Source organism: Carica papaya, chromosome 1 (assembly GCF_054855325.1).
Source record: "Carica papaya isolate Zhongbai chromosome 1, ASM5485532v1, whole genome shotgun sequence".
In the NCBI taxonomy this organism is placed as follows: Eukaryota; Viridiplantae; Streptophyta; class Magnoliopsida; order Brassicales; family Caricaceae; genus Carica; species Carica papaya.
The window spans coordinates 2,125,431-2,146,145 of record NC_142309.1 but is presented as its reverse complement, the minus strand read 5'-3'; the positions used below and the strand labels follow the sequence as shown (position 1 = coordinate 2,146,145).

Below are 20,715 nucleotides of genomic sequence, written 5' to 3'. Positions count from 1 at the left end.
AAAGAATAAAAATATTTTTTTATGAATTTCAAACTTATCGTATATCTATTTTGAATTTTTTTTTTATATAAACTTTAAAAAAAAATAGATGTCAATATTAAAAAATAAAAAATAAAAAATTAAAAAATGCACGTAACTATAAAAGCAGCCTAAATATTTAAATCCGAAATCGGAAAACTTTCATAACCGGAGGGAATCCACAGAACTCCCGCCAAATGCCAAATTTCAAATATCTCAAATACAGCTTTTGAATTTCGAGCCAACGCCAAAATTCTCTCGATAAAATCGCCGGATCTCCCCTCTCTCATCACGCAGCTCACAGCACACTACTCCAAACCCCTGCAATCAGCTCTTCATCTTCCCTAACCGGCCGCTGCTTGAGCTTTTCCAGCACTCCAACCAGAGAATGTCTGGCCGTGGTAAGGGAGGCAAGGGGCTGGGCAAAGTGAGGCGCCAAGCGTCACAGGAAGGTTTTGAGAGATAACATCCAAGGAATCACGAAGCCGGCTATCAGACGTCTGGCTAGGCGTGGTGGAGTAAAGCGAATCAGCGGCCTGATCTATGAGGAGACTCGTGGAGTTCTCAAGATCTTCCTCGAGAACGTAATCCGCGATGCGGTGACCTACACCGAGCACGCTCGCCGTAAGACTGTCACCGCCATGGATGTTGTTTATGCACTCAAGCGCCAGGGAAGGACTCTCTACGGTTTCGGCGGCTAATTTTCATCGGGAAAAAGATCGTTCAATGTTTATTTTTAGTTTATTGTTTTTTAAATTTTGTTATCAGTCTTCGTTTTGCTGGTTTGGAGTTTAGAGACGAACAAGTGACGTTGATGGATTATCGGATTTGTATTAGTCGGGAAATGTTTATTTAAAGAAAGTTTTAGTCATAATTGTAAATTACGCGCGTCTTTCCATTTGACCTTTTCTCCCTGAAGCTCTGAGTTGTACCAGCGGGGGCAAATTAGTCATCTCGCTAGAACTATCCAGAATCGTCAACTCTAATTTCTGAGGTACAATCTTATCTGCAGCGGTGTCACGTGATTTAGTCACGTGATCTCGTCGTGAGTTTGCACAGATCCATCCATGGCTCAAACCTCTGAATCAGAGATGGGAAAAAAGAGTCCTGCAACTTCACCTTTGATTTGTCAAGAAAGGAAGCTGTAATATCGTTTTGTTTATTTTAAATTTTTATATGTATTATTCAGTGAATAACGGAAAAGCTTGAATAATACTTAAGCTATGGTTGTCTAGTTGTTTTCAGTTTACAAGGACCATTTACCTGTATACCAGAATTAGTAAATCGCCTTACCAACTTTTAGCCCTAAGCCTGAATAAAAAAACAACTTTAAGCTATCTCCCAATCTTCTTTTCCTTTCTATTTCTGTTGGATCTTGGTTTTTCATTAGTGGGTACTGCTAGATGGTTTGATTTTGGCAGATCGTGGAGGGAAATGCTAGGGGCCATCCAGTTCGGAGTGCTGGCTGCTTGTATTGTGCTGTTTGTGCCGATGGGAATGGCGGGCTGGCACTTGAGCAGGAACAAGATGCTCTTCTTTAGTGGTGCGCTGTTCATTACTTTGGCGGTATGCGTCCACTTAACTCCATATTTTCCATCTGTTACTGATCTTGTGGCATCTGTTTCGTCTGTGGTTGTGTATGACAATCGCAATTACTGCATTAATTTGGTTAACGATATCGTCTGGGAGGTTAAGCCGAGGAGTGATGTGGAATTGGTTAATATGAATGTTTCTAAATTGGATTATTATGAGAAGAGGTGGGATTGGGCCAAATCCAGGAAAGTGGGTGCTTGCGGGTTTCAGAAATTGGATAAATCTGATGCTTCGGATTTGCTCAATGGTTCTTGGGTTGTTGTGGCGGGTGACTCACAAGCGCGGTTTGTTGCCTTATCACTGTTGAATTTGGTTTTGGATTCTGATTCAGGGCGGATGAATTCCATTAGAAGTGATTTGTTTAAGAGGCATAGTGATTATAATATTGTGATTGGTGAAATAGGCATGAAGCTGGATTTTATCTGGGCACCATATGAGATGAATTTGACTGATATGGTCATGAGTTTTAATCAAAGGAGGAAATACCCTGATGTTTTGATGATGGGAGCTGGCTTGTGGCATATGCTGCACGTTACAAATGCCACTGATTATGGTTTTCATTTAAAAAATTTGAGGAGTTCGGTGGAGTCTTTGTTACCATTTTCACCTGAGCTGGGCGCAGATGGGCCTGTCACTGGTTCTGTGTCCATCAGGTCGCCACATTTGTTCTGGATTGGCATGCCTATGTTGATTAATGGGATGTTGAATACAGAGGAGAAGAAGGAGAAGATGAATGATGAAGTGTGGCATGTTTATGACAGAGCACTTGGAGCCAGTAAGCTCTTGCGACAAACTGGTGGTCCCCTTGTTTTGCTGGATATACAGTCATTCACTTGGAATTGTGGACCTCGTTGTACAGATGATGGTATGCATTATGATAAAGTTGTTTATGAAGCTGCCATTCATATCATGCTTAATGCATTGCTCATTGAATCTCATCAGACACTCTGAAGGAAATATTTTTAACTTTGCTCTTAAATATATGTTCCCTTGCGGTTTTGGAGGTTAGAAAATGGTTCTTTAGTGGATTCAAGGCAGGTGATCCTTGAGTGGGTTGAGTTTCTTCTCCTAAGGGCATTATTAATTCTTGCCTGGTTCTTCTCTTGGCTTCCAGAGATTTAACTGATGAATACAATTTTTGGTTGGTAGATGCAAATCGAGATTCATTTTTCCTTGTACCTTTTTTTTTGTGTCTGAATACTGATTACTTACACTGCTTGTACCTTATAGCCAGTTAACTGTGTATGACACATTCAATTTTGATGTGAATGCATATAACTATTTCCACAACTACAAGGTACATCATCTGCACTATATTACAATCACAGAGATTACACTGACTTTTTCCTCATTGATTTAAGGTATTGCTTTTTGAGATTGTATTTTGCAGTTGTATGCAATCATGTTGAAGAACTTAAGTGAACAATCTTGTCACCTTTGATTTTAATTATCTCTTGTAGCTTATTTTCGTCATCAAATTGGTCATAGCTCTTGTTCTTATGGTCCTTGAAGTTTTTTATAAATTGATAGAGAGGTTTGGTACTGTATGGGATGTATGCTGGAGAAACCCCTAAGTTACAGCCTCAAGCTCAAGCTATTGGTCTGAAAAGAAGGAAGAACAATTTGGAGTATTGTCCTTCTATGATCATGCTGCAGGAGTCTACAATAATTCTAGGTTTGTGATCAGCCTCTGCAATCCTCCTTTTGTCCCTCTATGATTCATGCAAGAAGATACTTTAATAGAATTGAGGATGAGTTGGCTTTTGGATAATTGGCTTGCTTGCTTAAGTTAAAGGCTGACTTTATTGCTAGAAGAATGAAAGATAGATAAATTTACATATTCTTGAATTACTGATTTTGAAATCCATAGTTTCATGGAAGGAGCAATTTCTTGGTTTTGAAATCCATAGTTTCATCCAAGGAGTAAAAGGTAAAGTTTGCTTAACTTTGATTTGGTTGGATTTCCAAGTTTGTTGTGCTCCACCAAAATATAATTCATTTTGAAGTCAGTATTTGAACACGTTTTTCAATGAATGGAGATTTTTATAGGCCTATGCGAGTAACAAGGACAATTCAGTTTTTGTAGTTGGCAGGTGTAAGAGGTGTTTTTTTGGATATTTATTGATGTAATGTTTTCTGATTGCTGATTATTATAATAGGTGGATTTTCACCAGAGCGTTATTGCTTACAGCATTGTCTTGGGTGTTTTTTTAGAAATGCTCAGGTAATTTGTTCTACGATTTTTCTCTACTAACGCACTGCTAGGGCTTTCATTTTAGCATGTATGCTTATGATGTATCAATGTTTCATCTAGTGATAGGCTGGTAAGGGATGATGGAAGTAAACAAACAGGCATGTTTTAGCCAGATTTGAAGTTATATTAGTTTCATGCAACTTGAAAACAATAGTCACTGATAAAATAAAGGAAAAACTTTTATCTGTTAATGCTTATTCAAGCATGACCTGGCTTGAATTGGTTCAATATTTTAAAGGTCATTTGTTACAAAGCATGGAGCTGATTTTGATCTTGAAGTTGGTGTCTCAAGCTCTAATAAAATTACTCAGTTTTACATGTTCATGTAATTATGTTAATTATTTTCCTTCGTTCTAATTGTTTGACAGTTTCTGTTAGTGGTCCGCTGGGTTGCCCTTCAGCATCAGTTTTAGGCCTACCAACTTAAGAGATCATTACACCTTAAACCACAAAGGCTGCAAATGGTATTAATTGCTTGATGGGTGAAACAACATGCGAAAGACTAACCTTTTCTCTGCTCGATATTTTTTTTTTTCTCAAGCAGTATTTGGCTTATTTAATGCTTGAATCCGGATAAGGAAGTCTCGCAAATGGAATACTACACTGTGCCACTGGTGCAGCACTAGGCATGTAGTCTGCTTCTTAGTTACATACTTTGAATACCAAGTCTATCTCTGAGATTCGTAGTTTTCATGGTTTAGCTACTTTCTGTAGGAGATTCATTAGAGGGTTAGTACTATTATGGCTCCCATAACAGATTGTTTTAAGAAAAGGGAGTTTCAATGGACTACTGTGGCTTCTAGGGCTTTTAGTGATATTAAGCAAAAGATGACTGAAGCACCTGTTTTGGGGCATCCTGATTTGAGTCAAGTTTTTGAGGTTGCTTGTGATGCATCTGGAATAGGAAGAGGGGAGGTGTCTTAAGTGAAAAACTCAATGAGGCTAAACGGTAAGTATTCTACATATGATGAGGAGTTTTATGCTGTGGTCCAGCCCCTTTGCCATTGGAGGAATTATTACCTCAAACCATGCTCGCTATAGATGAACATGTACTTTGGTTTCCGTTCCAACGAGACTATCTCAAGTTCTCTTATGGCTTGCCTTTTGCTGTATCTGCTTTGATGGTTTCAGGTATTGAGCTTTTATGGATCTGCATTGGAAGATGATTTAATATTTGAAGCATTCGGTACAGGTACTATTATATGCAATTAAGATTAATGCATCATTTTCATTATGAAGATTTGGTGACAGAGAAAGAAAAAGTTTCTGGGAAGAATGAATACTAATCCGGGCGGTCTTTATGTTCGGGAATAGAGACAATTGATATGCAAAATTGATCTAAACAAGTAGCTGATGAAATTCTGCTTGAACCGTTTCGTACACTATTGGAGTAAGTCTATTATTTTGGAAAACTATACAGCTCTCTTAATCATGCATTTATTGTAATTTTAAAATATTTTATAAAATTCTTCTATAAAAAATTTATATTTTAATTAAATTTATATTTCTCGTGTATATTTATTTTCATGGATAGGGGAAAATATTCTTGAGAAGAGGGAGTTCAGTGCTTTTTAGTTAAGCGGCTTTTAGCTCAGGGAGCAGGGTTTTTAATTAAAGCTGGTAGATTTCGTACCTTGTCTTTTGGAATTTCAAGATGTTTCTTGATTTTTTTTTTTTTTCAATTTCTTTTTTCATTTAGTCCCTCATTTTTTGAATTATTGTAATTAAATCTTATTTTTTATTTTCTCTAAATCAAAATTTTAACTTAATTACTAAAATAAATAGATTTTCAAATAAGTTTCCATCAGGTGACAATCATATTGTCAATTTATACTGCCAAAAGGATTGGTGTATTTTATTTAAAATTTTATCCATTTGAAGGCATTTAACTCAATCCATTGAAGACTATTTTCCGTCTTACTCTCCAGTTTTTTACTCGGTGCAGGTATATTCTATTAATTTTTTGTTTGAATTTTTGGTAAATTTAATCTACGCGATAATCGTGTCATTAATTTTTAATAATATGATTATTATATTGTGATGATATGTTTAAAAAATTTATTTATTTTAATAGACAGTCCAGTTAAAATATTTATTTAAAAAATAAAAAATGAAATATTTAAGTAAAATGATTTAAAAAATTAATTTTTATAATTAAAAATAAAAACCAATTTCATTTTATTATTTGTAAAACATGCTTTTTTAGAAACCTCTTACAGCATTCTTGTTGCATTTGTAGGTATCGGGATTTTAAATCTCCAGCTAAATAACTTTTTCACATCGCTTCAAATGCCCTTCCACATTATATAGGAGTGAGCATTCTCTGTTCTTGTAGGTGTAAATTCTTTCAGCTTCATTTAGCAAAGTAGTTGAGTCTTGATTATCAAATCATTTGGTTTCAGATCTTAAGAGCTCATTTTTTTGCTTTGTCAATTTGTGGGTCGCATGTTTATTTTTCTTTTCTTCTTCCCGATCCAGTGATTATGCATATTGAATAAAAGTATTCTAAATAAACCTCACAAATTCTTAAATTCTTTCTAATACACCCCTAAGAATTCAATTGTTAACATTTTATTAAAAATCTCCTGCCCCGCGAGTAAAACAAATGTAGGTCTTCAAACAAATTTCACAAGTAAAATTCACATGGCATTGAATAAAAATTGTTTGGACGAAAACTTTACTAAAGTAACATAATTGAAGGAAAATCATGATGAATGATGGAGAAAAAAAGCATCTGCCACTTCTGCTCTTTTTTTCTTGCCTGGATACCTCCTAATTTTGAAATTTTCAAATATGTACGCGGCAGAAGGGCCCCAAACCCTCATTATTTCCTCAATCCCTTTTTTTCTTTTTCCATCACATTTTTCTGAATGTTTTATAAACAGTCGCGAACAACTTTAATTGCAGGGTGGGATCACATTCTTTTAATAACTTTTACTAAAAAATAAAAAATAAAGCCAAAACAAATTAAAAATAAATCGTAGTTTTATTTTCGATCATTTATTCCCAAGTCATATAATTTTTATAATTATTTCAATTAAAAATAAAATATTTTTTATTTAAAAATATAATTATAATAAATTTATTAAAATTTAATTTAATTTAATCGCATTAATTTTTCATATTTACCCTTGTTGTAATTCAAATCCTTTTGTAAATTTTTAATAAAAATTCACTATTTTTTTGCTATTATTGTATCATGAGTTCTTTAGAATTATTACCTTTAGAAATTTTTGGCATTTTCTCTGACTTGTTGAAGTTTTTTAAACCTTAAAGCTCAACGTACTTATGACTAGAAGTTTAAACATCCACAGATATATTTTAAAAATTTCAACTTTTTCATTATGAAAAATGATTAAGAACCAAAACATACACAGGGACTAAATTATTACAGTAAAAAACACATGGTTTGATTTGTAGTAAGTTCAAACCATCTGGCGAAACTGTATTTTGCCTTTACAATTAACATGTATTCTCAAAGTTTTGGTATGGATTTTATGACTCGGTTTAAAGAATAAACACTTTTGTGAAAGTACCCAAATTTTTTTTTTTTTAAAAAGTAAACACTTACTAATCAAAATCAAATCACAAAGGCCTTATCAAGATAGGATCATCAAATAGCTTTTTGCTTAAACAAAACGAGAATCGATGAACTTTTGAAAAGCCGACTCTTTTTTCTCATTCTTTAACCTTGCAATATGCTCATCAACCTAATATCAATTTCCTCCACGAATAAAAATCCGGCACATCATACACTTACCGGCTACCACCACCCTCCAATTGGTTAAAGAAAAGGAAAATGAAAAGAAAAAGAAAAAAGAAAAGAATTATCTTGTCTACATGATTTACCTCTATTCAGTTCATCGCTGGAAGTTCTCATCATGACTCGAATTGCTTGCCTTCAAAGGTCTGTCCAAAGTTCCAGTCTTTGGGAGCCACATTGTAAGACAAGATTCTACTCCCATCACTACTAGTGACTTCAAATGAGAGGGGTTGGTTTTTCAAGTCAGCATTTATATGCCAGTTTTGACCCCAGTTCCGACCCATTGAAAGCCATCCAGTTCTCGATCCCTTGATCTTCACCGAAGCTATATCTCCAGCCCCAGCTACGTTGCTGATTAACACTGAAATGAAAATACCTCCACCATCGATTGCAAACCTGATGCCTCCCTCCTTTCTGCACTTTATCCTGTTTTGAAACAAGTTAAACAAAATTTGTGAGGATAAGAAAATTTTTTCAAGATGAGAAAACATAAAACAGTCACAACCCCGGATTCCCAAAAACCTGTACCAGAGGAAAATATTTATCGAAGTAAAAAAAACATTTATCTATAAATTCAAAATGATGGTTATCAAGGTAGCTTAACAGCATTTGTCAGGAATCTCTTTCATATCTTTGTTTCTGCTATTATTGTATGGGCATAAAACACCAACTCGTTTGAAAGATTGGGCAACCTGGCAACTCAATAAAGGAGAAACATCAGAAACATTCGACAAAACTAAGATGAATGAATAAAACCAACTTGTTGCTTAGACCAAAAACCACAATGTTGCCACAGCCCCTAGCACCAACTAAACCTCATCTCTCTAAGTGTCAAATCTTCTCGTTTCATTAAATTCGAGGGCATCCTCAAGGATCTCAAAACTGTTATATTGAAAGGTAATCTTATAAGTTGGATGAAAACAAATATACCACACACGATGTGTAAGCATGCAACAATTTATCATTAAGCAACACTCTTAAATATTTGACAGGGACTTAAACTGACTCCAATTGCACAAGTTTGAAATGTTTCCTGATGAATCAGACAAATCAGAGTTGTATAATCATTCTTGTGTCCAGACTTCTTTTTCTTGAGAATTTTTTTTTTACCAGATTTCAAGGTCATTGACTTAAAATAAATAAGTTCTGATGTAAAAAATAAGTAATTACGTTTTTGCATAAAGCGCTTATTGTGAAAATAAGTTGTTTCTTAAAATAATAAAAACATATTTATTATATTGATTTGTTTTTCGGGTTTATTGAGAAGGAAGTAATTTTATGCTGGAAGTAGAAAAAATAAGTTACCAGCGCAAAAGGATAGAATTTGCTAAATGGCAGGGTTGTGTTCATTATCTAATTTGCTTGCCACACTGCGTGATGCATGTAAAAATAAAATGCATATATAGTTATTAAAAACTATTCACGTTCTTTAAGTTCTTAGTTAGACTCAAGTTTTTTACTTACACAAATTCTGGTTTCTTCAAGGGCATAAATATGTTTCATAAGTTAAAAAATACAGAGACTTTACTAACACAAAACAAACTCTCCTATATCATTTGATAGAGCTATACCTCCAAAAGGAATATGGACGGAGAAAACAGACAATCTCATAGGCACATTTGTCTTATTCCTTGATTCATCATTCCTTTTCTTATATCCCATAGTTTTTTCCCTACCAAATTACTTTTCCAATCAAACAAACCATCAAAAGCTAGCAAATGACAAATAAACTGAAACCTTCCTAAAACATAAGCACAACAGCAAAGTTGCCTCATTTCTTTATGACAATACCATATTAGTACATCATATTAGCAAAATTTCTAATTTAACTAAATTATGGTCCTCTCTAGTCTCTCCTGCGTAATCTATAAAAAAAGGTGGTTTACGCTTGGAGCAATTTCATACCCTGCTTATTCTTCTCTTTGTTGCTCTGATTTAGTAAATAAATTGGATTCCAGAGGTCATTATTGTAAAATCAGGCATCAACACTAATGTCAGATCTGTTTAGCGAGAATAATGTACTAATTAACGAAAATACAACCAACTATACCGAGATTTCAATAATAAATAAGGAAATGAAGAACTGAGAATATTGGCGGGAGAAAGTACCGGCGATACTGGACCGGCATGTTACCAGCTTTCCAGACAGCGATCTTCTCAAATGCCTCGATTGGGAGAACAAAGTGTTTGTTCGGAGGATTGCAGTGCCCTCCACCGTCGGCATCAAAACCGTAATTAGGCGCACAGAAATTAGTAGCAGTGACGATAATGGAAGTTCCGGGAATGCACCACCGCAAGTCGTCCACGCACCGGAGCTCGAAACACGCGCCGCAGATCTGCCCGCGCTCGAACAGAGACTCACTCAAACCCACCGTCGCCATTCCATACCCGGCCTTGACCAGGTCACCGTACCCGCACGCGCCGCCCACTGCATCCCGTGGATCCGAGGCCGCGTAGTAGGTAGCGCGCGCGGACCGCCACTCCGACAGCTGCTGGGAGTAGGCGGAAGGAGAGGAGGCTGAAGAAGAGGAAGATAAGTAGTGAGAAGTAACTTGTGGCAGGAGAAGTACGAAGATTAGTGTGAACAGAAGGGTAGAGTGGAGTAGGAAGAATAATGGCGCTGCCATATTTGTTTCTCACAGAGAAAAACGAAGAGACGGGGAAGGTATCTGAGAGAGCGAAAGACTTAAATTAAAATGCTTCCATTTTTAAAAACATTAATTATTAATTTTTAAAAATTTAACTTATTAGTGGTTTTTCTTCTTTTAATAATTCAATTTAAGCAGTGTGAAAGTACCAAAATGACCTTGCTTTTGTGTATTTTTTTAAATGTTATTTTAATAAATAATTTAATCATTGTATATAATAAAAAATAAATAATATAATACATTTTAGTTTAAATATAAAAATTAATTTACATAATTAAAATTTTAAATGTTACTTGATTTCTGATTTGGAATTGATTTATAAATTTTTAATTACTTTTCATAAAAAATAAAAAATAATAATAACATAAAACCAAAAATACACCATGTAACACCCAGCTAGCCCAATGTCTTCTTCGGCCCAATCCAAAGTACCCAAGCCCATAGTTCAACCCCACTCTTCTCACCGGTGTTGGAAGGTACTAAGTGGACGGTGAGGATTGGAATGGTAGGAGGATGAAGGGCTGAGATTGGATGGGAATGGAGATATATAAATAGGGATGGGCTGAGAAAAACAGAAAAGGGGGGAAAAGAGAGATAGAGGTCGACAGGGAAGGAGGGAGAGTGAAGAAATTGAAGGAGAGATCAAGAGCGGAAATGGAAGAAGCGTGCGAGTGAAGAAGATCTCATCGAGCTAGAAGAATATGGAGACTAGAGGTCAATAAATTCTGAATTTCAGACTTTGTATGACGATATGGTGTGAATTTCCATTTGGTTAATTTGATTGTCGATTGTCGATTCTGAAGGAGTAGAGAGGTGGAGAATGGTGGATAGAACGTGTGTAAGAGCAAAGGGAGGAAAGGTGAGGCGGATGGCGGGAATGTGAAAACACAGGGTAGGGGATACAGATTGTTTAGTTGTGAAAGTGAAAGGAAGAGGTCAGCCGCAGAGAAAGAGTGTGGTAAATAGTGTGATTAGGTTCTTTCGATGAAGGAGGAACTGAGATAGAATGTGTGTAAAGCAGAGGCGGGAGGCGGGAGAGGGAGTCTACGTGAAACCGGGAACGGTGATGTGCATTGCCATTTCGAAGTCTTGAGGTGTCAATATTGGTACCGGTGATTTGGAGTGTTGGTGCGCCGATAGTGACAACGACAGAGGGAGAAAGTTTGATGCGTCGATGCTGGTGCTAGTGGAAATATGTGTTTGTGGCCCACTGGGAGCCAGTGTGTGTGAGTGTGGACTATATCCTGTGAGTTCGGGAAATGCGTATGTGTTTGTATAGGTGTGTATTGCTGATGGTTGCGTGTGGCCGACTGGGGCCGGCGTGCGTGTGTATGGACTGTGTTCTATGATGTTCTGGTTGTGTGACTGAATGGGCAAGTGTGGTGTGTGTGGCTGGTTGAGGCCGGGATGTGTGTGTGTGGCAGAAATTGAGGTCGGTGAGTGTGTGTGTGTGTGTGCGTGGCTGGGTTAAGGCCGGAGTGTGTGTGTGTGTGGCGGAAATTAAGGCCGGTGAGTGTGCGTGTGTGGCTGAGTGAAGGCCAGTGTGTGTGACTGGTTGAGGCCGGGATGTGTGCGTGTGGCAAAAATTAAGACCGGTGAGTGTGTGTTCGTGGCTGGGTTAAGGCCGGAGTGCGTGTGTGGTGGAAATTAAGGCCGGTGAGTGAGTGTGTGTGTGGCTGAGTGAAGGTTGGTGTTTGTGGCTGGTTGAGGCTGGGATGTGCGTGTGTGGCAGAAATTAAGGTCGGTGAGTGTGTGTGTGTGGCTGAGTTAGGGTCAGCGTGTGTGCGGCTAAATTTAAGCCGGTGTGTGTGTAGATAAATTTGAACCAGTGTGCGGCCAAACTAGGGCCAGAGTATGGAGGTAAGAGGAGCGGTTGATAATTAGTGGTGGTGTAGTTGTTGGAGGTATGTGGGTGTGGGTGGCATTGAGGCTGAAAACGAATAAAACTAGTGTAGGTGTATGTGTGGCCAAGCAAAGGCTCTTATGTGTGCAAGGGAGATATTATGTTCTAATTTGGTTAGGCTATTATGGGGATATTCCTTGTTATACGAGAGTTTTAGGTGAAAAGAGATGTTAAGGGTCTTCTTAGTGTGGAAGAATGAAGGGATCGAATTATGGGGTCGATAAGTGCAATAGGTGTTTAGTAAGTGTATGGATAAGCGAGTTGGCAGGTGGTAGTAATATTGACAATGGCTCGGACTGGTTATAGAGTAAATCCATGAGTAGTAAAATAGGGGTACAAAGAGAAAAAAGGGCGAAAGGGACATTGGAATGTAGGTGTAAACATAGCACCAGGGTAGAGGTTCAAATATATTTTCATATCTTGTTTGAGTTATGAATATATTTTATTAGACTGAAATATAGTCACCGTATATCATTTGTAGATGCATTAGGAAAGAAGACAGGAATCAAAATCCCTTCCAATGGGACCATAACTAGGGGAAGCTTATTAACAAGAAGCTGGATGCATGTTGAATTATATTGGATATTCATTTATTATGTCTCAGTAATAAATAGGAACTTTTTCTGCTTCTCTTTCTTTGATATTGGTGAATTGTAAAACAAGTTGTAAAAAATTTGATAGATAAATTTGATAATTGTAATGCATAGAGGACTGTTGGTTTTGAATGAATTCATGAGTAGAGTATAACGCTTGTATTATGAAACACCTAGGGTGTTACACACCACCTTTTCACATGCACCTCGCCGTTTTGATTCCTTTCAATGCCAGTAGATATAGTGTATATAAATATATATATATATATGTATATACATATATGTATATATACATGTATACGTATATGTTAAATAACAGAAATGACTGAAGGATTTATGAAATGTGAGATTAACAACGGTGAAATCAGACATTGTGTTCATAGCTCCCTGCAAAACCTCTCTTGTAACCAGAGGCAGCATCCATGAATTCATCGCCATCAAGCCCTGCGCTGTGCTTGATGAGCTCGGACCTCCCTACTCAAATTTCGACGGCTAGGATTGCTCGTGTCTATAAGGAATTGGAAGAGCAGGAGAGAAAGAGAGAGCTGAGCTGAGCGCCTCTCTCATTTGGTTATGCGAATTCCATATTCCGTAATCTTTGTTGGATTTTCTTTTGGGGGTTTAGGGTTTCTCCGTCGGTGGGAAAATGAATATGATGCGTTCAAGCGCATTTCTTCTGGTCGCTCTTTGATTTCTTCTAATTTCGTAAGCTTCGTTTCTTTGAATTTTTTTAAGCTTCAGTGGAGCTTGCGGATGATGAGGGGAAAGAGGAAGGAGACAGCGGGTACGCCGTCCCTTTGGAGAAATAATTTTTATGTTTATTTTTTAATAATTTAGTTATATTAAAAAATAATTAAAATTTGAAATAATTTTTATCAAATAAAAAATAATTACATAACCAATTTACTATTATATAGTATTTTTTATTAGTAGTGTTAGTATATATTGTCTCCAAACTTACTATTACCTAATATTTCTATTGACATTGTTAGTGTAAAATAACTATAAGTCACTAATTAAAAATTCTTAAAAAATAAAAAGATAGTGTAAATTAACTTTAGGTACTAAATTAAATTTTTTTCAAAATAGAAAAATTAAAATTATTTAAAAAAATATATATAAATTAATTTATATATTTAAAAATAATAGTAATCTTACCCTAATTTTTTTATGCCAACCCATGAAAATTCAAAAATTTGGTACTATTTTATCAAACTCCATGAGCCCATTTGTACTAATTTATATGACATCTAAAATCCAATGTAAACTAACCTCCAATCCCAAAAAAGTAATCAATCTTAAATTGAACCCAACTTTTTAGCCCACTTTGATTTTAAACCCACAAATTAATTAAATAAACAAAAATTTATTAATGATTTTTAAATAAAAAATAATGGCTGAAAATTATCTTGCCATTGTTCTTATCATGAACTTAAATTAATTTCAAAATAATCAAAATTTTATTTTCTTAAATGTAAATATGATAATATTGATATTTATATACGTATATATGTGTATATATATGAAACCAGATTAAACTCTTTAAAAAAATATTTAAAACTTAGAAAAAAAAAAAAAAAAAAAGAGGTAGTGGATTTGGAGAGAACTTGTGTAAAATCATAATATTTTAAATGGGCCTCTATAAAATCTCTTATTTTATTTTGTGGGCTTGGTCTCATGATATAAGAAAAGGGTTCTTGATTTCTTTCTCTCCTATTTAAATGTATAAATTTAATTTACACTGAAATAGAAGACAATTACAAAAAAAAAAAAAAAACCAAGAAATTAATTTAATTGAAAAACTTATTAGAAAATAAGAAAATCAGTGTGGGAATCGAACAATAAAGGAAATTAGTGAAAATAACGAGAAAAAATAAAATAAAAAATTACCTAATAATATTATTATTTTTTAATATAAATATTAGGTCATGAATTTTAACTTATTGAAATTATTATAACAAAAAAAAAAAATTTATCCTTATAATATAATATTTTTTAATGAACTAAATTATAGTTCCACTAGTGGGTTAAGGTTATTATTATTATTTTCTTTTATTAAACTTGAATGATTACCCAAAATAAAGTTCTACTCTTTTTATTTTGATTATATTTTGATTTAAATTTATTTATTTTTCATCACATTATTAATCTTTAAGCTATATATTTTTAAAAAAAGTAGTATATTTTTAATTTATTTATCATTTAAATTTAACATGTTTATATTAAACACTTAAGCTACCTACAAATATCATGTAAGGACCACTTGCTACCAATTTGGTTTTGTAATTACCAAAAAAAAATAATAATTTTTGTAGTTAAAATTTTTATATTTTATTTAAAAGTTTTAAATTTAAATTTCATTAAAAATATAAAATACATTACTTTGTATATATATATATATATATTATATTGAGAATATCAATTTATACTATTTGATTCAATTGAACTTAAAACTTAATTCACAATTATGTCGATAAAATTATAATAATTAAATTAAGTTAAATTTTGATAAATTTATTATATTTCATAATCAATTATATTTTTTTTAATTAGGGTAAGCACGATAAACTAAAAATTCAAACTTTAACTTTTTTAATAATTAAAACAAAAAATAGATATCATAATTGACTTAAACTATTGAAGATCTCTTTCCATGCAAATCTTGCAAGTACTCTCTATGATTGTTTGATCGTACAACATTTGCTACCAATTGTTTGTGCAATTTTATGTGATTTGATTTTCATGTTTTCTAATACACATGCAATTATTTCTCATTGTACATGTAACATGTTTGATTTGATTTAACAAAGATGCCAAGGTGTGAGTGCTTCAAATTGTTCTCAATGTTATAAATATTGTTGAATAATAAATTGTAATTATTTATTTTACAAGTTTAAATTAACAAAAATTATGAATACTTAATTATCAATCTTTGTTAAATTAAAAGTTATAATTAATTGTTTTAAAAATTTATCTTACTGAGGTATTTTATTTCAATTAATATTTAACGGAATAGTTAAGATTTAAATATTAAATTTTTAATTTTTATATTATTTGAAATGATATGTTGTGATCAAATAAAATCTTACGTCTAAAAGAAATTGATGTTACACTTAATGTAAATAAAAAAATTTAAATAATTTGCTAAAATGGGTTGTATATCTATCATGTAATAATGGTTTGTACATATTATTTTATACAAATATATATATATATATATCTATATATATATATGTATGTATGTATGTAGACTACAATTACACATGAAGAAACTACAGCTTTTAATTTTCAGCAACGTAAAATTCTGATAATTCATCAAATTATGAACAAAGAAAAATTTAAAGGGTATGAATATATATATATATATATATTATTTTAGACAAACATATATTTAGCAATTAAACTATTTCTCTTTGATTTAATATTATTTATTGTGTGAGGTGGAAGATGAGTGTTGGTAATTTATGATATATTTTTGAAGCTAAAATCTTGATGTTGTCCAGGAGTCATGAACTGGAACACAAAAAGCTGACAGGCATAGTTTGGGATTTTTTCTTCTCTGTCTTTATAGTAGTTTCTTGGTAGGACATAGAAACAGCCGTCAAAAATTGAATCATACATCCACTTAATTGGACCACAACTTACTCATTTTTCACCTGTCTTTATACATATATATATATACACACACACACATATATACATAGTAGGATATGGACAAGTTAAACTCAAATAGATGCATATGATCAGAATTTACCAGTTGAGAGAAAAATAGTTGTCTGGGGATTATAATACAGAGCCTAGAACAGGATTATTGGTCTATGTGATTCACAGTTCAAAGAAGGAAAAGAATTAAAGACAGAACAGAAAGCTATTCTCAAGGACAAAAATAGAGCTAAGACAGAGAACATACTGGACAGAGAATTAGAACAGTTGATTAAAAAAAAAAAAAAAAAGAACCAAATAACTAGATAAGAGAATTTGCAGAGCTGCACAGATTATGCTGGCTGATTATTAGTCTCCCCTCTTTGGTTGATTCTTACTCCAGCAGCTGAACTCACTAAAGTCCATAAGTAAAAACTATAATATGGTAGATCAGGTCCTCAACTTGTTAAGAAAGGGTCTTTTTTAACTCTTTTTGCTAATGAACTCCGAGGGGATGTCTATTGAGGATCTACTATAAGCAAAGGCGGATTTCATGTTCTACTACTCCATCTTTGTCGGTTATTGTTGAGGATTGTGTGTCAGTTTCTGGCATTCTTCGCTTCTTGTAAGGGACAAACCCTCTTCCGAGCTTCTCAGCACTTGCTCTTATTTCAGAGAAAGCTGATCTTTCACTTGGTTTGAACTCAAAAACTTGACCTGTTTCTTTCTCTTCCTTGACAAGAGAAAGCTGGCAACTCTCAGTTTCTACATCTGAATTTTTTTCAGCATCACCCCGGTCGTTCACTGATCCGGAATTTGAACCAGTCCATGATCCTTCCTTCTGAAATTCCTTTTCTTGGAGTTCTTTGATGTTAGAATCAACATGCGAAAGTGTTGGATCTTGTTTTTGGAATGGTTGAACAGGAAGCTGTATACCTCCATAAAAAGTCCAGCATGACAAGGGAGGGACAGAACCGGTTTCTTGGTTTGATTTTTCATTTTGATTTTGCAAGTAATAAAAGGCTCCAGGCATTTTATGTGGTGGATGGCTCCAAATAGATTCTGAATTCCTTGACAATGCTTCAACTGCCACAAGTTTCCGAGGTAATGGCTGGACAGGTTTTCCTTTGTTCATCTCAGATGGCAATTTAAAGGCCGTTATGTTTGGAGAAGCTGGCCTATCGGATCCGGTGACTAAAACAGTCCTTCCAAACAGCTTAAGACTACGAGGGGTCGTTTCCTCAGCTGACACTCCGTCAGGAAACATGTTTTCTTGGGGAAATAACTCAACTTTCTGAACATTCAGCAAGAGGAGATAGTAGCACATGTCAGAAATGAAAGAAGCTAATAACCATTCAACAAAAAATATGGTAATAAAAGGTGTTAGTACCATGGGACATTTCTCATCAGCAACTGCACCAGCAGTAACTGGGACCGCTGTTGATGATCCATTTTCTTCAGGTAACGAGCAGGGCTCTAAAATTGTTATGCGGCCAACGTGAAGACACGCAGCTGATGAAACCGGTGATAAGCTACAATTAGGTGCATCTGAATCAGTAGATCCCAGTGCATCTGAGCCAACTGCAGATAACACAGATGTTGGAGACTGGTTGTCTTGTTCTGAAATTGATAAATTTGGGGAGGACGACCTTCTTGTTTGTTCTGGATTGGAGTTTTGTTTGATAGTAAGATGTGCCAATTTACGGGGATAAGGGTGCATTGGCTTCCTTTTCGGTCTAGGGGGAGGAATTTCAATTGGCTCCACAGAGCTTGTGTTGCTGCCACTTGTCTCTCGGACAACCTACAACAAGGATAAGCCAGAACAAATGTTAAACAATCGTACAGTTAACCCATTTAAAGTCATTAGCACATTTGGGTCACTAAACTTACTTTAATAAGTAGACTATAGACATTATGATAGAGAATGGATACTGGAAAAAGAGCAGTAAACCTTAGAAAAGAACTTCTGAGCATGGCTTCGTATCTGAACAGCAGTTTTCGTACCCACATGTTCTGTTAACAAAACAGAAAAAGGTCATATTTATTTACAGGTTCTAAGAAGACATGCTTCACGATTATAATTTATCACCCAATTTTACCTTCTATACGTCGCCAGGCTCGCCCATAGAGCTTCAGGGCTTCAATGAATTTCTTATGCTCTTCATCTGTCCATCTCTCTCTTTGTTTTGTAATTGTATATGGTTTCCTTACCTAGTGAAAAACGAATTGAGGATCGTGAGCAGAAGTTTCAAACTGAGTTTTAGAAGATAAAAGCAGAAGAGAGAACGCAGGCAATATTAACACCTTAGGAGCATAGTCATGCCCACAAGGAAACTGCTCTTGCCTAGTCACGTTATAGAGGCCAGCGGTCACTATGTCTCCGTTTCCTGCTGTGAGAACTGTGTTTGAACGCGAACCTATGCGCTGATCCTATATTCAATACCCAACAAAAAAAATGAAGCCATGAGAAACTGAGAAATGCTACCTTCATTTCAACATTGGAGGCTGGGGCAACAGAAAGGGAAGATCCATTGCAATTCAACACACCCAAATTACATCGAGAAGCGATCAGTCGGATGTTCATTAATTTCATAAATGTAGAAAATCTAGCGGTTTAAATAGCGAAGTTTGAAGACATTCATTTAGAACACGCTCGAGACTTTTTGCTACTAGTGGAACTTGGAAGCCAAATGAAAACTACCATGTGAGTGGTAAAAACAAAAAAGAGAGAGAGGGTATTCTTAGTCATTTTCAATGCAAAATTTCTCAGAAATTAAGACAGAGAAAAAAAAAAATATTGAGCAAAATTGAATACATATAGCTAAAAGAGAAGCAAGACAGGCCGAATCTCCAATGATATAAGAAGATAATTTACAAAGAACAATGACATATAAACCCATTTATCAGATCTAATTTTTTCTGACACCAAATGAAACCAGGAGTTACTCTTTTATACTGCTACAGAGCTCTGTTGGATCATAAAATACTCTTTTTACGAAATTAAATATTGCATTTGACAATCTCATTAATGAGCCAAGATATTTCTCTTAGACATTTCTATAAGAAGGGCAAAAAGATCCAGAGCAAATACAGTGATTCAGGTAAACACTTTCTGTCTTTCCCCTTCTTAGACCATCTACATAGCTATGCATAGAAAGCAATAATTTAACTGGGATTTCAGATATACCTGAACAGCCATAGCTATAGAAACCATCAAGCCCACAACCGAGCACGATCTCCCGCACGCAAATTCGGAGCTTGAAAATGAAACGCACTTTTTCTAATTTTCCCCACAATCATAAGACGGTGAGATAGTGATAAATCTAAGCTATCTGTTCCCAACTGAACGCCAAATTTTGCTTCCTCTCTTCTCTGAGCCAACAAATCTGTTCACACAATGACTCCTCTTGATCCAAAACAAATTTCTAGAAATAATAACTGATTTCTGGCGTAGATTCTAAACTAAAAAAAGCCTCCCACGAATTCAACGATCTGCTAAGAAAAAAAGCCTTGATATTCGATTTTGATTCCACCAAACAGAGGTTTCGGATTCGCTCCGATTCGACTCAATAACTCTACTGCGTCTAAATTAAAACCTCCCATAGCTTCCGAAAAATCCACGAAATAATCTTATTTCTTCCTCTGAAGAAGAAAACAGGAGAGAATCAACTCAAAGCTATAAACTAGTGCCGCAACATTCCATCACAAAACAGTGATAAACGAAGAGAATAATCCTGAATATAATTCGCGAGTATTTATACTCGATAATTTCGGCAAGCGGAGACGAACAAAAAGAAGAGAGAGAAAGAAAGACAAGGAGAATATAAAGTAGTTTACTCCCAAGCAAAACAACGGTTGTCCGATCACCGGAGAGGCAGTTCTTTTCCCTGAAAGTCTCACCGGAAAAGAAAACGCCGAGACACCAATTCACCGGAAAACCGAGAAATGGAAAAAGGGATTATACAGGGAGACGAAGGGAAGTTAGAGACGAAGAAGAAGAGTAAACTGAGAACAGAGAAAACAGAGAGACTAATGAATAATGGAGGAGAGTGGTATTTGGCTTGTGACGTTTAAAAGAGAAAAAAATAAAATAAAAATAAATAATTAAAAAAAGAACAAAGGAGGTGTTGCCACGTCAGCTTCTGCTTTTCGCTATTTGATTTTTTGGTTTTTTATTTAATTTTTTAAATAAATGGGTTTGATAGAAAGGTCGAGAGATAGATGGAATCTTGTGGCTCACGTTGAAAGATGGCTTGGACACGTGGCGGTCGTGTGTATTCGTGCCCTGCGCTTTTTATTAC

General features: G+C 34.9%; 5 protein-coding genes across 9 annotated transcripts; 3 read left to right on the top strand and 2 right to left on the bottom strand.

Annotated features, from left to right (window-relative positions):
- The first annotated feature begins 206 nt into the window (after window positions 1-206).
- LOC110807277 (histone H4) lies at window positions 207-899 on the top strand. The gene is given in 2 exon segments (XM_022032358.2): window positions 207-448; window positions 450-899. Coding segments are annotated over 2 exon segments (312 nt in total). The 5' UTR covers window positions 207-406; the 3' UTR covers window positions 720-899.
- A 497-nt stretch (window positions 900-1,396) lies between these two features.
- LOC110807276 (Pmr5/Cas1p GDSL/SGNH-like acyl-esterase family protein) lies at window positions 1,397-2,777 on the top strand. The gene has a single exon (XM_022032357.2). It carries the CDS (start codon window positions 1,453-1,455, stop codon window positions 2,560-2,562), a length of 1,110 nt encoding a protein of 369 aa, XP_021888049.1. The 5' UTR covers window positions 1,397-1,452; the 3' UTR covers window positions 2,563-2,777.
- A 273-nt stretch (window positions 2,778-3,050) lies between these two features.
- Window positions 3,051-6,559, top strand: LOC148269076 (uncharacterized). Of its 4 annotated transcripts, none has more exons than XR_015817060.1 (5): window positions 3,051-3,286; window positions 3,771-3,835; window positions 4,997-5,057; window positions 5,180-5,255; window positions 6,105-6,556. XR_015817060.1 is itself a non-coding variant. In XM_088213487.1 (4 exons), exons 1-4 carry the CDS (start codon window positions 3,163-3,165, stop codon window positions 5,200-5,202), a joined length of 273 nt encoding a protein of 90 aa, XP_088069613.1. In that variant the 5' UTR covers window positions 3,051-3,162; the 3' UTR covers window positions 5,203-5,383. The 4 variants fall into 4 exon arrangements, 2 of the variants coding, with proteins under 2 accessions (XP_088069613.1, XP_088069608.1); XR_015817059.1 differs by lacking the exon at window positions 6,105-6,556 and adding an exon at window positions 5,400-6,095; XM_088213487.1 differs by lacking the exon at window positions 6,105-6,556 and having other exon boundaries at window positions 5,180-5,383.
- A 955-nt stretch (window positions 6,560-7,514) lies between these two features.
- EXPA13 (expansin A13) lies at window positions 7,515-10,421 on the bottom strand. Its single transcript, XM_022032387.2, has 2 exons — window positions 9,738-10,421; window positions 7,515-8,054 (listed from the first exon to the last, which is right to left on the bottom strand). Exons 1-2 carry the CDS (start codon window positions 10,253-10,255, stop codon window positions 7,745-7,747), a joined length of 828 nt encoding a protein of 275 aa, XP_021888079.1. The 5' UTR covers window positions 10,256-10,421; the 3' UTR covers window positions 7,515-7,744.
- Window positions 10,422-16,529: 6,108 nt separating this feature from the next.
- Window positions 16,530-20,467, bottom strand: RVE1 (Homeodomain-like superfamily protein). 2 transcript variants are annotated; one of them, XM_088213455.1, is made up of 6 exons: window positions 19,602-20,467; window positions 18,719-18,844; window positions 18,514-18,625; window positions 18,305-18,427; window positions 17,805-18,215; window positions 16,530-17,708 (listed from the first exon to the last, which is right to left on the bottom strand). In XM_088213455.1, exons 4-6 carry the CDS (start codon window positions 18,422-18,424, stop codon window positions 16,947-16,949), a joined length of 1,293 nt encoding a protein of 430 aa, XP_088069581.1. In that variant the 5' UTR covers window positions 18,425-18,427; window positions 18,514-18,625; window positions 18,719-18,844; window positions 19,602-20,467; the 3' UTR covers window positions 16,530-16,946. The 2 variants fall into 2 exon arrangements, with proteins under 2 accessions (XP_088069581.1, XP_088069577.1); XM_088213451.1 differs by having other exon boundaries at window positions 18,366-18,427.
- Window positions 20,468-20,715: the final 248 nt, after the last annotated feature.